Raw genomic sequence first — 15,316 nt, 5'->3', positions numbered from 1 at the left:
TCAGAATCATTCACTTCAGCTTTGCTGAATTTTTATCTTTTTCCAAGCTGACTGACTCAAAAAGGCTAATCATCTTTGTTAGCTGATAATTAAAGTTAAATTTGTAAATAAATACTAACTGAAGCACTTTGCAGGGCCGGTAAGAAGTGATTGGACCTTTAAGTTGCCATTAAACCCAAAAGCTGTAAAAGTCCTTGTCGGTCCAAACATCATTTTGCAGGCTATCGACTTTAGGGAGTTAGATGGGTAATTTACGACATCGATTGAGCCTGGGCAGGGGGGTTCCTGAGCAGCAGGGAAAGCGAGGGCCACTTGGAAGCACTTAGGGGCCCCGGGTGCCGGGGTTGTCTCTGGGGTTAATGCAGCGAGCGCTGCAGACTCTGACGGATGGCTGGGAAGCCCCAATAAATCAGCCCCTCTGCCAGGAAAGATGGAGAGAAAGGAGGGGTAGGGGTACAAGGGGGACCACTCCAGCCTCGTCACGCCCTTCCCTGTTTGAAAGCCTCTTGAAATATCCGAGGCAGTTCACAGTACACATCTCAACCATACACATACAAACACACACACATAGCACACACTTACTTATCTCCATCCCCTTCACAATTTTGATCCTGCACTCAGGGCAAGCCCACAGGACCCTGGGTGTTTTCACCTCACAATTAAAAGAGACAGAGGACAGAGAAGGAGAGGAGAGGGAAGGGTTAAAACGGGAGAGAGACAGATTGAAAGAAAGGAGCACAACGATATGGAAAGGCTGATTAATTAAGGGTTCCTCTCTGGCTACAAAATAGATGAAGTTTCAGGATCAATTAATTAGCAAGCTAGCCTACGCACGTCAATGGCTCTAATAGCCTGCTCTCATTTGTAACTTTTATTACCCCGCTGCTGTGGAGTGGCTCTCAGCCAATCAGGCGCCACGTGGAGACGATGCTACGTGGCCATTAACTGGAAAGTGGGGAGAGGACCCCTCCCATTTCAAAGAGCAGTTGAAGGGATGCTATCAATTATATCAATATAAAGTGTGTACATGCTAAAGCTCACATAAAATACTGCCCAGTACAGAATGAGGGTTATATTAGTGAAGTCTTTGCCCACTCATGATAAGGAGGGTGTACACATCTTGGGTATAGCTGTATAGTGATGTGTATAGTAGGACCATTAGTTAAATTACAAACCCGGCTGTCAGTCTGTCTTGTTTATCAGTTATAAGAGCTGCTAACACCACCATTCCCCTCAGTCAGGTGCACTGATGTTGGAATTGGGTAAAAGTTTCTGTTGAAAACCGGCAAGTGTTGTTAAACGTCACAAATGGAGTGATTTTGAAAGATCCAGGCTCGTCGCTCTGTCTGCACTGCTCTATATGTGCTATTGATAAGATAAAAGAGCAGGGAGATGAAAGCAGCCAGACAGAGGGAGCCAGTACCAGAGACGGAGAGGAAAGAGGGAGATGCTTTACGTCTTTACAGAGTTACTAGGGGGATTAGTCGCTGCTCTAATTGGCTCACCGAGAATTCATCTGAGTTTTTCTTTCAGATTAGAGATAGGTTTTCACACAGGTCAAGTCTGCACCCACGTCTTGTTTTCTGGAATTCATTTGTGGAGAGACGTGATGTGCCATCAACATTTGAAAACAGATCTGAGAAGGTATAGATTGGTATGATCAAGGCTTCACCTAGATACACACTTTTAATGGTAAATCGTTGTGAGGGGAGGAGATAGAGACTGAGCACAGCTGCACAGACTGAGTCTAACTTCAAAGTATGTCTGAGTTATTGTATTAACTGGGATAAAAGTCAATGATTGGATGACCTGTAAACAAAGTGTAATATACAGCATGATAAATATGATAATCAAATACGTACTATAAATGAAGCTTTGTTATTTAAAGGAAAAACTGTTAAACATTTATTTGTTACAATAACCAACTGTTATCAGATTGGTTTTGAAAATACAACATGAAGGAACGGGTTCAGTTTTTGTTTTTACTTTCCTCCCAAACTATTGAGGGAATAAATAAGGAAAGGAAACCAAAGTGTTCAGGTAGAAAACAAAACAAAATCAACTTCCTTCTAAATTAAAGCTTGAGATCTTTATGGCATTTGCTCCTGTGTTTACGTCTTATCTAAATGAAAGAAAAATTAATTAATGAAAAGTTTGTTAACTTCAAAATAACAATATCTTGTACCACTGTTTCTCGGAGATAACTGGCTACAGGAAAAACCACAGACCTGCAATTATTCCACAACTAACAGAGTTTATAATTTTAGTTGTTGCAGTTGTTGTAAAGAGTTATCAAGTACTAATTTTATACTGTCCTTGGATACAATTTTTCAAACATCATTGATTTATTCCAATGTAGAAGAAATAAAGCAACACCTCCTCATTTAGCAAGCATACACATGTTCACTATTAAAGGTGGAAGCCTGAGTGTGATGAACAAACATTCACACCACTGATGTTTGCAGAGGAAGTTCAAGCCAGGTATAAGCTAACATCTGATAAAATGTTCCTAATTAAGGGCCTGTTTCCACTTACAGTGTTTGTTTGTTTTTTTCTTTTTCTTTTTTTGTGCTGTGCCCACAATCTCAGTTTGTGGAGCCTGTTTTACCTGTGTTTACAGTTGCTTGGCTAAAAGAAAAAATCACACTTTACTGTATGCTTAACATTTGCTTTATTCAAAAGGGAATTTTAATCAATGAAATGTCATAAATAAATGGAAATGAATCCTGACATTAGCAGAAGTTCCCTACACAAGTCTGGATGCTTGAGACAAACCATGTGTAGCTCCTCCTCTGACATTGCTGTTGATAGAGTAGACTTTTATAATCTCTTCTTGAGTTGATTGGTCACTAAAGAAGAATTAACATTTGATAGTCAGACTATTTTTTTCTCCTTCTTTTTTTTTTTTTTTTTTTTTTTTTGGACAGGATAAGACTGCTGACTTTAATGAACCATATCAGTCACACACTCTACCAGCACAGAGAAAGTTGTAAGTGGACACAGGCCCCGAGAGATACAACTGCACTTTGATTGGTTTTGAAATCAGGTGGATGTTTATTTCATTTAAATTCTCTTGTTTTTTCCAAAATCAATTTATTTTTCATTGTGTTAAACACAGAGAAGAGGAAGAGTAACATGGTTACGGTCAAAATACTCTCTTTAATGTCTGTTTATAGCACCTCAGAACATGTTTTTCTCTTATGGCACAGACCTTAAAGGTCATTCCTGAGGATGTAGGTGCATAGAAATGTAGGTTTATATTACAGAGCGAGTTTGTCTTATCATTCAGCCTACCCTCAGTGACATGACTGGGGTGTTCAAAATAATAAAAACTCTTTTCAGTCTAATACAAAACAGCATGAAGTTGAATCGAGAGCACCCAACAGTTTGAGTTATATTTAACACTGCAGCACCGTGTTGACACAGGGAAGCAAAATAAAGTTAAGTGATAGTGTCTTAGGTTCCGATCCATCCAAAGGTGTTACTGCCTTCCTGCAGGTAACCCTTTTACCCCATCATCTTCAATTCACCAACAACAGATTCATGTTTAGCACAGCGAACAGCATCGGCGCTGACCTGAGAGAACTGCACGATCTATTGTGTCACTGTCATTTAACACAGCAGCCCCTCAGAGCGTCAGCATCCAAGACAGCCTCGCAGCAGGGGGACGTAAAATACGAGTATAATCTCCCGAGCTGATGTCGACCGCTAATGGTGAACAAGCCTGTTTCAACTAGAAGCCCCCCCACCCTCCCCTCCCTCCTTTTCTCCCTGTTCAGATGTAATTGACATGACTCCTACACAAGTTCGAGCCTGTCATCACAGCAAGCGGTGAAAAATGAGCCAAGGCCTCTGTGAGCAGATGTGATTGATCTGAGAGACGTTTTTAGGGCTAGTTGGTGCTGAATTGTGGTGTTTACATGTATCACAAGTCGTCTTTCCTTTTTCTCACTTTTCTCATTTAATGATGCTTATCTGTCTCTTAAAACTGGAGTATATTTAAAACACATCCAGCACTAACCATTCTCCCTTTTGATTTCCAACACAAACATTGAGAAACTGTGTGGTTCAGGTGATCAGTGATGCGTTTACTTGCCTTTCGCACACTCTGTGTCAGGGGAAAGCCTCCAAAACTCTTTCAGAATCAGCAGCTGCACTTCTTTTCCTCTCCCTCTTATTCAGATCCATTTTTGCCCCCCCACCCTCCAGCCCCCCTGAATCACATTTGCTCTTTTTTCCTCTCTCCTTCTTTCTCAATTTCCCCTCTCTCCTCTGTCTTTCTTGGCCCCAGATTGGGGTCAGGAGTTTAGTAGGGGAAAACATTTGGAGCTAGTGGCACAGGGCCCAGAGGCTCTCTCCCTCACACACACACACATACACACAAGCACAAAAATAAAAAAATAAAACCCTCGCTGTTCACACACACATTATGGAGAGCATTAACCTGCCCTGCTCTGCCTCTCCAAATGTCTCCATTACAGCTCGGCTTGGAACAACACAGGCAGCGCTAGTTTTCAGCCAGCCTTCAATTGATGTGAGCAGAAAAAAAAACAGAGAATAAGAGCGAGGGGGGAAAATAAAGAAAGACAGACAGGGGGCAGAGAGCAACATTTGGCAGCGTTCAGAAAAAGATCCGAGATGAAAATATAGAAAAACACAGCTACGTTTCTATCAGTGTAGAGCTGCTCTATCTGTTCACTTTCGTTCTCCATCAGTGTGATGTTGATGTTATCAGCAGGTCGATAAGTCACAATCTTTGAATAGACAGCCTTGTGTTTTCATTTGGGACTAAAAAAAAACCCTGCCATATATGAAGTGCACCATGCTTCACATGAAGGGAAAAAAAAAATCATCTGCAGCCTGGATTTTCTTTGTTGCCTGAGTGCAATCTGTCTATATTTTTATATTTAGTCTGGGCTTGATGTGAAGTGTCTTGGCTCAGGTTACAGGCACGTCACGATCGAGAGTCCCGTATATCACTCGCTCTTTCTCTCATACCCCTCCAAGGGCAGCTCATTCCTCGGAGTGTCAAGGGCCTGCCGCTGTACGAGGAGGGGGAGGAGCAAGAGAAGGAGGGAGACATCAAAGAGAGGTACGGAGCGCCATCACCTTGAGGGGGAGAGATAGGAGGGTGATGACGAGCACGCTGATGCATCCTCTCTTCCTTCCCTTATGTTTAATCATGAGCCTGTTGATGCTCATCCTTTCCTCCGACGCCTCACATTTCATTAGGGGACTCACCTTCGCCCGCAATCCACAAACCAGGGACGCTGTTCCCATATAACACTGTATACTGGAGATGAGTGCTCATGGTGCTGGTGATGAGCAGCTGATCTTATCACCACACAGAGCTAGAGAAGCGACCATGATTTGTTTTGGTCTATGATAAGCTGAAAAAAGTGATGCGGGTAAATACACTGATTAGCCAGTGACCATGTGCAGCACAACAGCCCTTGCCTTGTTGTCTGGAATAAACTCTGATGTTGCAAAGTTTGTGCAGAGTTTCCAGCAATGATTTTTGAATTTAATAATTTTTTCCTTTTTTTTTTTTTTTTTTTGAAAAGTTAAGGGCTTTGTTACTTAGATAAAAAGAAAGTTAAATTGCCATTCTTAGGCAGTAATAAGTGGATCAGAGAAGCAGTGTTTTGGTCATAGTTTGTCATCAGACATCAAATTCACAGTATGAAACAAGGGCCTCTTTTTATTCTAACAGACTACAATATCAAAATCAAAAACCAAACTGGTTCCACATCAATAAGTGATTAAAAAAAACCAAGTTGAACTTACAGTGTTCCTCTTTTTTCATAAAATAAAAAAGATACAAGAAAAGAAATATTAGGTCCCATTTGTCCCTCCTTTAAAAAATTGCTCTTTTTGATTGTCTTTCATATAAAAGAAATGAAAAACATCACAAATAAACAACAGTGTCAAAGCTACATTTCAATAATTAAGGATGCATTCACCAAAACATTTATTTTACCATTTTTCTGCAAGTGTATACACTAATGAAGAGCCAAAAGTCATTTTCCAACACTTTTTTGTTCCAGAGCATTAACTGTCTCAACAGAATTTTATTGACTAATTTTAAGATATTGAGATGCTTATAAATGTGACTTTACTGTCCAACCTATGAGATTAGAAAAAACTCTTAATATTGTCTTTTAGCCTCACATGTAGCACAGTCACTAGGTTTATACAAGCCCTCAAGTGAAACATAACATTGTTAACCAGTCATCACAGAATATGTAGCACCTTAAAGAACAATCCAATACCCCTGAACATTTCTTACTCTCTGCCTCCTTGGGTTTACTGCGACAGCCAAACAAAGAAGTGTTTTTCCCAGGCAGAGATTTTTAAGGTGTGATAGATCAGAAAACAGAGAGGAAAGATGCAGGTCAAATGAAAAATGTTACAGTCGGATCATTTAAACGCTCCAGCCAGCTATGGCAGATAAGCTTAAGAAAAAGAGACGAGGCGACTGCCACAGTTGTCAGAGTTATTTTGATGCTGGTTTACTTTTCCATTCCTTTGACTGACAGATCTGTCAACAGTGCCATTTCTCCCTAACTGTTTCCCTGCTGCGCTCCCTTGCTGAAATTTCCTTTCATTATCTGCCTTTAAGTTAGGCTTCAGATTCACTGAGCTGCTGGAGAGTCTGAGTGTGACAAAAAAAAAAAAAAACCTTTGCATCATTTTGCTCTCTGTTTACAAATGCAATTATTTTAATTTAGAAAGCTTTTGCATATTCACATCCATCCCTCCAGCGATGCTGTGATTAACCCATGTGAGTATAATCTTTTTTTTTTTCTTTTAAAGAGCACTTGTCAGTCAGTGGGTACAATCATAAGCTTGCAGTACTGTGTCTCTATAAAGCAACTCACATAAGTCATTGGGTGGCACCTGAAACCGCTGGAGGGCTGTTCAAGGAGACTTATTTGCCATTTGCAAAAACCCAGTAAAATATCCTGTCATTATGACAAACACACCTAACTTGCTCCAGCAAGTTCTTGATCAATCCCCACCTTGTATCATTCAGTGCAAGTAATAATAGATATGTTTAGCTTGGTGCCAGGTTATTTAATGACACTTGGACTGAAGTACAAAGGTGTCAGTTTAAAAAATGATGTCAGGCTTTTAGTGTAATGTAAGCTCATGTTTGAAAGGCAGACACAGGGATTGTATGGCATTCATCTGTTTCTGTTGCAGCGTTTATTGTGTTAATCCTTCATCAGTGTGCTCTGGAGGAAAAAGCATTACATTGGATTATTATTATTTTTACTTTTATTCCTTTTTTTAAATTATTATTCCCTCCCTGGTTACTCTCATGTCAAGCAAGCATCAAAGTCTAGTGTTGTTAAGAAATGCAAAAGAACTATAGTCCCTTGATCGTTCACCTAAGGCTAGCTGCAAAGGCCAAAAAACCCAAAGTCCCATGTTAAAATACCCAGCTCCCCAGCAGAAATTCACATGATTACATCCTGTTTCAAAAATCAGTCTGAGGTATGTTTCTCATTTATTTATTCACACGCTCTGTACAGGAGGTGACATTTTCCACAATGTATCGAGTTATACATAAATCTGCATAACAAGGAGCGCAGCTGAGTGGATTTTCAGGTGGTTGTGGTGCAGCTGTTTGCCAGGAAGCTGAAGCCTGTCTCAACTCAACCTCTTTGTCTGTTTTTCTGCTGACTGAAAGTTAGAATGACTCGGCGTTTTCAGTATAAAATCTGCTGTGTTTCTCTGCAGAAAGTGAAGGGTAACATCATTGAGATGACATGTTTTATACATGCCCTGCTGGGCCATGCTTTTTTTCATTCATACTGACCCCTGAGGTAAAGAAACTTGTGTATATTACATGAGGCATGCTGCCTTCAAATGGACTTACAGTTGTGTACAGAAAAGATTTAGTGTTCAAGTGGCAAACAAATGGGAACACAAATGGTAGGATGCTATGTTGTATGTTTCAGTTAGTCACAGCAGCAAGCAGCAATTTTAAGCTAATGTGAGAAAAAGATCAGACCACAGGCAAATAAGGCCTGTAATATGGCATTTACATGTTACAGTATCACTATTCTTCTCCAGTTTTCACCAAATATTATACAGATTGTTAGAATAGAATAGAATAGAATAGAATAGAATAGAATAGAATAGAATAGAATAGAATAGAATGGAACTTTATTGTCATTGTAACAAGTACAACGAAATTGAAGTCACAGCAGCAATCAAGAAAACAAAAGTAAGAAAGTGTATAGAAAGTGCAAAAAGGTCCATAAGAAAATAGATGATGACAGCTTGTCCATCATTCTCCAGTCAGCCAGCCTCCACCTCCACAGGGTCCAGGACCAAGCGTCCTCAGTCATGCTCCATCGCCGTCTCCTGCAACCCGTCCGCCCACAGCAGACGAAGCTCCCCCAACACGGCGCTGACATGTCCGATGTCAGCTCCGTTAGCCATGTCTGTGAATAGCATGATGCTACTCTGCCTTCTGGTATTCCCTCTGTTGCTGGGTTAGCATGGCTAGCTCGTCTATCTTATCGTCTATCTTCTTAGCTCACATCTGAGAACCAGCACGTCGTCCTCACCTCCTTCTCCTCACCCTGTGGGAAGACATCAGGCCTTACACCAGTTAGCATTGACATGCTACAGGCTGCTAACAGCTGAGTTCACATGTAAACAATGCAGCCATGGTTACTTGTAGGATCTCCAGACAAACACAGGAGAAAAAGTAGTAAAAATATCACTGAAGCCACAAAAAGTTTGGTATCCATGACCAACAAATGAGCCATACAAAGTAATGATCCACTCCAAATACAAAGATGAGGAAAAAGAGACAAAAAATTACAAGAAACGGACAAAGAAGAGAGAGCTGCTGCATAAGGCAGCCATAGCCAACAGGGTGGCGCCTAGCAATACAGATCATTATATATAGATTATACAGATTATATACTGAATGGCTCCTCCCCCTTTGTCCTTCTCTGATATGCTGGTCAATGAAATCCCCTGGTTCAATCCCGTAACATATTTCAATGTGCTTAGTGTGCCTCAGGTGTGTACTACATAATAATTGCATGTTATAAATACAATATATTTAGCTAGCCACAGTTTCATATTCTGCTGCTGCAAACACTGTACAGTTTTTACAACTCTTAATCAAGCTGTGACCTGTTAAAAGTAAATGCTTTCTATTTTTATTTCCTTTTATAAAAACATTCCTGTTGACATCTCACCACCTGTCATTATTGTACATCCTCTGCCGCTGTGACCTCATTTCCACAGAGTGTCACAGTTTTGGACTGTAGCTTGCATTAACAACACACTCAGAAAACAAAGACTCAGATTCAATTAAAATCTGCATAAGTTTTGTTGGGATGCATACTCCAAATTTGGAGCTAACATATTCAGTTTGGTGACATTTCCACTCAGCATTAGGGTAGAAATGGAACTCAGCCAGCATTTTTTATTCCTACTTCAGCTGCTCTCGGCCAGCCCCCTTAATTGATTAATTACTGTCACCTGGTGGTGCTGGTGCCAAACAGGCAGTGCAGTAGGATCTATAATATCCACCTGTCCGTTCTCCTCAGCCCTGCCTCTCCTATATGTGCCTCAAATTATGTGAGTATAAGAGGACTTAAAGCTCCACTGAAGCCCTTTCTCCTTTTTCTGCCTCCCTCCATTTGTCTTTATCATTACATCCCATCATCCCCATCCCTCTTCTCGGGCTCTTCTCCCTCTGCCTCTCTTTTACACTTGTCTGTGTCGCTCCTCTCTCTGCAAATATCTCTCTGTCTGCATCACCATCTTTATCCGTGTCTCTCTGTCTTTATCAAGTGAAACATCACTTTATCCGTCCCTTTAAGTATCTCCGTCTGTAACACCATCCCTCTATCTCCCTTCCGCCTATCACTCTATCTCTGTCACTCTAAACATCTTCCTTTGCCACAGTCTCCTTTCCTCTCCTCATGTCTGTTTCATGCTCAGTATTGCTTCCTTTCTTTACTTCTTCTTCGCTATTTGTCAGCTTATTGAGCTCATTCTCATTTGCACCTCCGTCCTTATTTCTTTTTTTTTATTTCAGGCTGACTTCTGAAGCTGTGTTGGCCCGCTAACATGGCAGTATGCTAATGCGAAAGCCTCCTGTCATGCTTCTCTGGATGTGTGTATATGTTAAGGGGTGGGGGTGGTGGCCCTGCTTCGTACTCTGGTTGGCTGAGCCCATCTGTCACTCAAAAAGGGCAACCTGTGGTCCCTGTCGCCATCCAGCCGTATCACCCCTCTGACAGAATTATGAAAATTCCTGTCCATTGCTCATTGGCCCAATTGAATTACAAGCAGTGCCTTGTTCCGTGCAAGGTTTTTAAACGGCTGATTTAAGGCGCACACGTGTGCATATACACACACACACACACACACACACACACACACACACACACCGCTGCTATGCGTGAGGGTTAGCAGGGCTAGTTATTCTCTCCACTTGCAGAGCAGGGAGATATTGTCTGCCTTTTCATCTGACTCTTGTTTTGATAGATTTTTGATTGAGTTGCTCTCGGTGTTTGTGAGTGTTTGTGTCTTTGTGTCTTAATATGCCGCCAAGGCTTTTGTTTTCATCACACTGTTCCTGCAGTTTATGGTGAATTATTTGCTTCGCAGGACGTCTATTCTGCGTCATTTCTCCCTACAGCACTTCACATCTGTTGTCATTTCATTACAGACATTTATTTGACACTGTGTGCCTGCCAAGACGCTCTGGATAAATCACCCTGTTATTTTGTCTGCTTCCACACACCTGAGTGGAAGAAAAAGGCAGAAAATGGTCTTATTTTCTACTTCCAGCAGTTATTTTTATTGGAATAAGCAACAGCACAGCAAGTGTGTTTATCACTAAACATATTCTCAGTCAAAGAGAATCAGGTTTCAGTGCGCTGGTTGTGTGTACTCAGTAGGTACAGTACATTCAAACAGTCGCCCCGAGCGATCAAACAGAAGCTGCATTTGAATGACTCTTTCTTCCCTCCCAAAGCCACAGTGACAGGTTGCTACTTGTTAGACCTGCAGTCTGCCTGCTCTCTCTCTGCCTATTTGATTGACTGACTGATGGTATTTCTGTCTGTTTTTTTGGGTTTGTCTCCACGTCTGTTTCTTCTTGCTTGCTTACCTGATTGTCTGTCTTGCTGCTGGGATATCTGTCAGTCTGTCTTCATGAATCCACTGAAAACGGACGTTCCTTAAAGGTCCCTGTGGAAGCTTTTCCTATGAAAAGCTGCTTGAAAAGGAGGTTGATGAGCAGAAGTACAATTGGATTTCATGACTGTATTAACTTACCTAACATTATCAGAGGGTATCTGTATCTGAGCATATGAGTAAGAAATCACCTGAGTGGTCCTCAAATCTTTAACAAAAAAAAAATTAAACAGGTTCGGCTGAGGAAGTATTTTTGACTGAAGCACTCAGCATTTTGTTTTTACAAATGTTGCCGGCCAAAAAGATGAATTAACTTATTTTCTCCAGTTCATCCTTTCATGGAAACTATGATGGCTGGTTACAATTTTATCTCGAAGTTGTGGCTATTTCCGGTGGCGTGGATTGGTGGCGGAGATTTCTATTTTTCTATTTTTTTATGCTTGAGTGTGATTGGACCAAAGTGTGAGTGTCGCCTGGGCCCTCGTGTCCAAGACAAATTTCTCCCATGGGAGACAATAAAGATCCTATCTTATCTATCTTATCTATCTTATCTTTTGTACAGCAGCCCTGTGTTGCCAAATACATACATATGATACATTTTATGCAGCTGAAATAATTTCTTGATGGGGATTTTGCTTCAAGGGTAGGAGCATTTCCAAGGGGTACCATGGAAGATGACAATTGATCGTCATCACAAAAACATGATTGGATAGGAAGTCTGGTCCTGTGAGTTTATTCCTTGGCTTTTAACTCCGCTTGAGACTCTGCTCCTAGTGTTTTAGTAGTTATTGGTTATTATTTTATTGTTTTTAAACTGCTTTTAACAACGGTGAAATAGTTATTTTAGTGCTTATGTCATATTTTTATTTGTATTTTGCCTTTTTCTTTTTATGTACAGCATTTTGTTTTAGTTGTGGTTGTTTTTAAAGTTGGGTGCATTTTAATTCTAGAGTTTAGTCCATATCCCATCTAGTAACATGGAGGAGACAAACATATGGCCTTTCAGCCAGTCATTTGGGGAAAACTGTAATTATTTATTTATTTATTCATTTATTTTGGCTTCACTTTTTAGGAGCTGGTGTGTTCACTATCTTTTAGTCAATCTTGAGCTCATACATACAAAATTTAACAAACTATTCCCCTACCTGCTTGAAACAATTGCCAGATTAATTTCCAGTATAACAAGTCACTAGTGCTAATCAACACAGAAATTTTCGCTTGTCATGGCAGGAGAAGCACAGGTTTAACAGTGCTTTTTAGATTAATAATGTTGCACTGGTTTCTTTCCATTTAAGGGCCCTGGTTAGCCATAACTGTGAGCCACTGTGTGCAATGCAATGCTGTCCTGGAAGCATCAAAATGAAAAGGTGATGAATGACTTCTTAATTCATGTACTATAAATAAAAATTGAAAAAAGACCTCATATTAAAAAAAAAAAAAACTTGACTCATTGTGTAATGCATACAGATTTATCATAGGTTTATTTTTACCCACTACAAAATTCCAAGTATAAGGCACATGATGCTTTACACTTCACACTTGTTTCAAACCATCCAGCCAGCAAAAAAAACTTTATCTCAGTATAAAGCAAAGACAGAAAATGCATATATCATGAGTTTTTCAAGGCTTCCTTGCTCCAGCATGCTCGCTATTTAGGTCCCAGGTGTATTTTTACATATAAAATCTCAGCAGCTCAAACTAGCAATTTTAAAGACAACAGAAACTGGTGTAGTTTATTATTTATTCATAAGACTTTCATGCTTTGTTACAAGGGTATTTATAGCACCAAGAAGACGTTTTGGCAGCACAAACCCAAAGAACAATTCTCTGATAACCTCTTCTTTTATGGGGTTTGTCTTTCTCACTGCCTATACCTATCTATGTACTCCTCCTTCTATCTGTCAATGTCTGCCTGTATCTGTCTGTCTGCCTGTCATTGTATTTGTCTAAGAAAGGAACCCACCCACGGATGTCTGGTCTCGATCTCCATGGCGACCTAATCCTCGCCAATCCCAGAACAGTGGTGTTCCCGATGAGACCCTGAGTGTTACACATGCCTGTCATCACTGATCACTGGATAGAGTCGCTGCTGTTTTATCAGAGCGGCTTTGATCCAAATCTAATGACAATAGAGTGTGTATACGCAAGTGTGTGAGCGAGTGTGTTTGTTCTTCCTACTTGAACGAATCCCCCACATACAGACTACTTGCATTCACTTGAGTTTATCGGTATGCGAGTATGATGTCTATAAAGAGTGTGTGTGTGTGTGTGTGTGCTGCCCTGGCTGGCAGTAATGAATCCAGCGGTGCTGTTGGCATGAGCGGGGCCATGCTATTAACCTCTCTGCCAGCTAGACTGATCTCGCCCTGTCTGTCTGTCTCATCGGCCTAATGACACTCTCACACTCTGAGCACAGCACTCACACTTTGCACACACACAGACCTGTCCTTTCTAATCAGATTTCCATTGAAGTGAAAAGTATTCGACATTGTCCAATCATCTCTATTCAGAGAGTCAAAAAGCTTCTGCCAGAGTCAAGAGAAGATTTTTATTGAACACCCACTCAAAGGAAGTTACTCTTCAAAACTATTTCGAATGTATTAATCTCGGCTTGGCCTCTGTAGCCAGATCAGATTTCACTGCATTTTACTTGTGCCATCAGTTTTAACAGAGCTTTTATGAGGAGTTTTTCCTACTAATAACCGTCACTGTAAAACTACAACTCTGGATGTGTGCTCTTTGCTTTTGATCTAACAAGACAGTAGTGTAGGAGTTACGTCACTTCGGAGTCCCCTGTAATACCATCATTTGAGATATAAATCACTCTAAGAGAGATTTTTACTTTGCCAAGCCTGCCAAGGAAGATTTAAAGGGATATTTCAGAGTTTAGGACTTAGTGTGGAAGCAGGAGGTGCACTGCACGCTCAACACACAACCCAAATTACAGCCTGTGTACTTGTTTAATGAGTCTGTGGCAGGACTTTTGGTTGTCACTGAATAAAAAAGGCAACATGACATGATGGGGAAAAAATATGACATGAAAAGTGCTGTCATATTGCTTCACCAGCAGTCGTAAATGTTGTTTAATAGTCTGTTCTTGGCTGTTGTGTTTGTGTGTGTGGGTGTCTGAGTGAATGAGAAAACCCCAGCCTCCATAGGAAATCCTTGGAGGAGCGAGGAGCACCTGGCGCTGTCTGTAGTCATAACAAACGACAAGGAGGGATTTGGACTACATTTGTGTTGGTGCCAGCTTGTTACACGCACTCCCTGTTCACATTCTCTCCCACAACCACCGTGTAAATGCAACATCGACACTTGGCGTCGCTTTGCCCTCGCCAGTTAGTTTTTTAACTGCATGGCTCTGGAAGGCCCCGGCTCATCCATGTGTCTCTCATTAGGGTTACGGCCTGGGATGCGCCAACAGTAATATCCAACACACCTCATCCCATCTGTGAGCTGACCGAGACGAGGATAATGTACAGAGGAGGATGCATTTGGCAGACTCGAGGATATAAAGCTAGACTTCTCTGCTGCATGAGTTCATTAGGCAGAGGACTGCTGGGAGATGGGTGTCAGCCCAGCCGGAGCTAAATTAAGAACTTCTGCCGAGGGAACATCAGATGAAGTGGGATACGGACACAAGCCAGTCTGTGTAGGCTAAGTGGGATGTTTTTGCTGCTATTTCCCAACTATTCCAAACAGATGCTGTCTGGAAAATTCTCTTTACGTTACATCACCTTGCACCTGCTGTGAAAGCCTGCCAAGTACACCTGACAGCCTCTCTGCATTACCTTTAATTTCAACAGCTGCTTTTCTTCTTTTTCAGCTTTGGTCATGACCTTAATTTCTCCCTCTAACTGTTCTCTGATTGGTTGTTTCAGCAGGTGGCACCATATGGCCAGCAGGGGATGGGCGGGTACAGCCAGCAGCAGCAGGCGGGGCAGCAGGGAACCCCTCCATACTTCAGCTCCCCTCAGCAGACCCCTCCAGGCCCGACCCAGAGCCCTTACCTGCAGCCTAGACCACCACCACAACAGGTACCAGCACACACACACACACACAAATTGTTTACTCGCTGTGAGGAAAAAAAGATGATGATTACCATGACTCAAAAAACAGATCTGAATAAATACAT

The 15,316-nt window shown here is 41.3% G+C and overlaps 1 protein-coding gene across 8 annotated transcripts in view; it reads left to right on the top strand.

Annotated features, from left to right (window-relative positions):
* Nucleotides 1-15,316, top strand: part of LOC141806232 (AT-rich interactive domain-containing protein 1B-like) — a 276,933-nt gene that overhangs the window by 83,964 nt on the left and 177,653 nt on the right. For 7 of the 8 annotated variants that reach the window (XM_074691607.1, XM_074691606.1, XM_074691603.1 and 4 more), the window contains one exon: nucleotides 15,063-15,218. In XM_074691607.1, the coding sequence (XP_074547708.1) occupies nucleotides 15,063-15,218 (156 nt within the window). The remainder of the gene's footprint in view (nucleotides 1-15,062; nucleotides 15,219-15,316) is intronic. The other variant, XM_074691600.1, reaches the window with a different exon arrangement.

This window comes from Halichoeres trimaculatus, unplaced genomic scaffold (assembly GCF_033239565.1).
Source record: "Halichoeres trimaculatus isolate MK-OKI-2021-1 unplaced genomic scaffold, fHalTri1.1 fHalTri1_scaffold_17, whole genome shotgun sequence".
Taxonomy (NCBI): domain Eukaryota; kingdom Metazoa; phylum Chordata; class Actinopteri; order Labriformes; family Labridae; genus Halichoeres; species Halichoeres trimaculatus.
The sequence above is the reverse complement of the archived record's forward strand: the minus strand, read 5'-3'. Positions and strand labels throughout refer to the sequence as shown.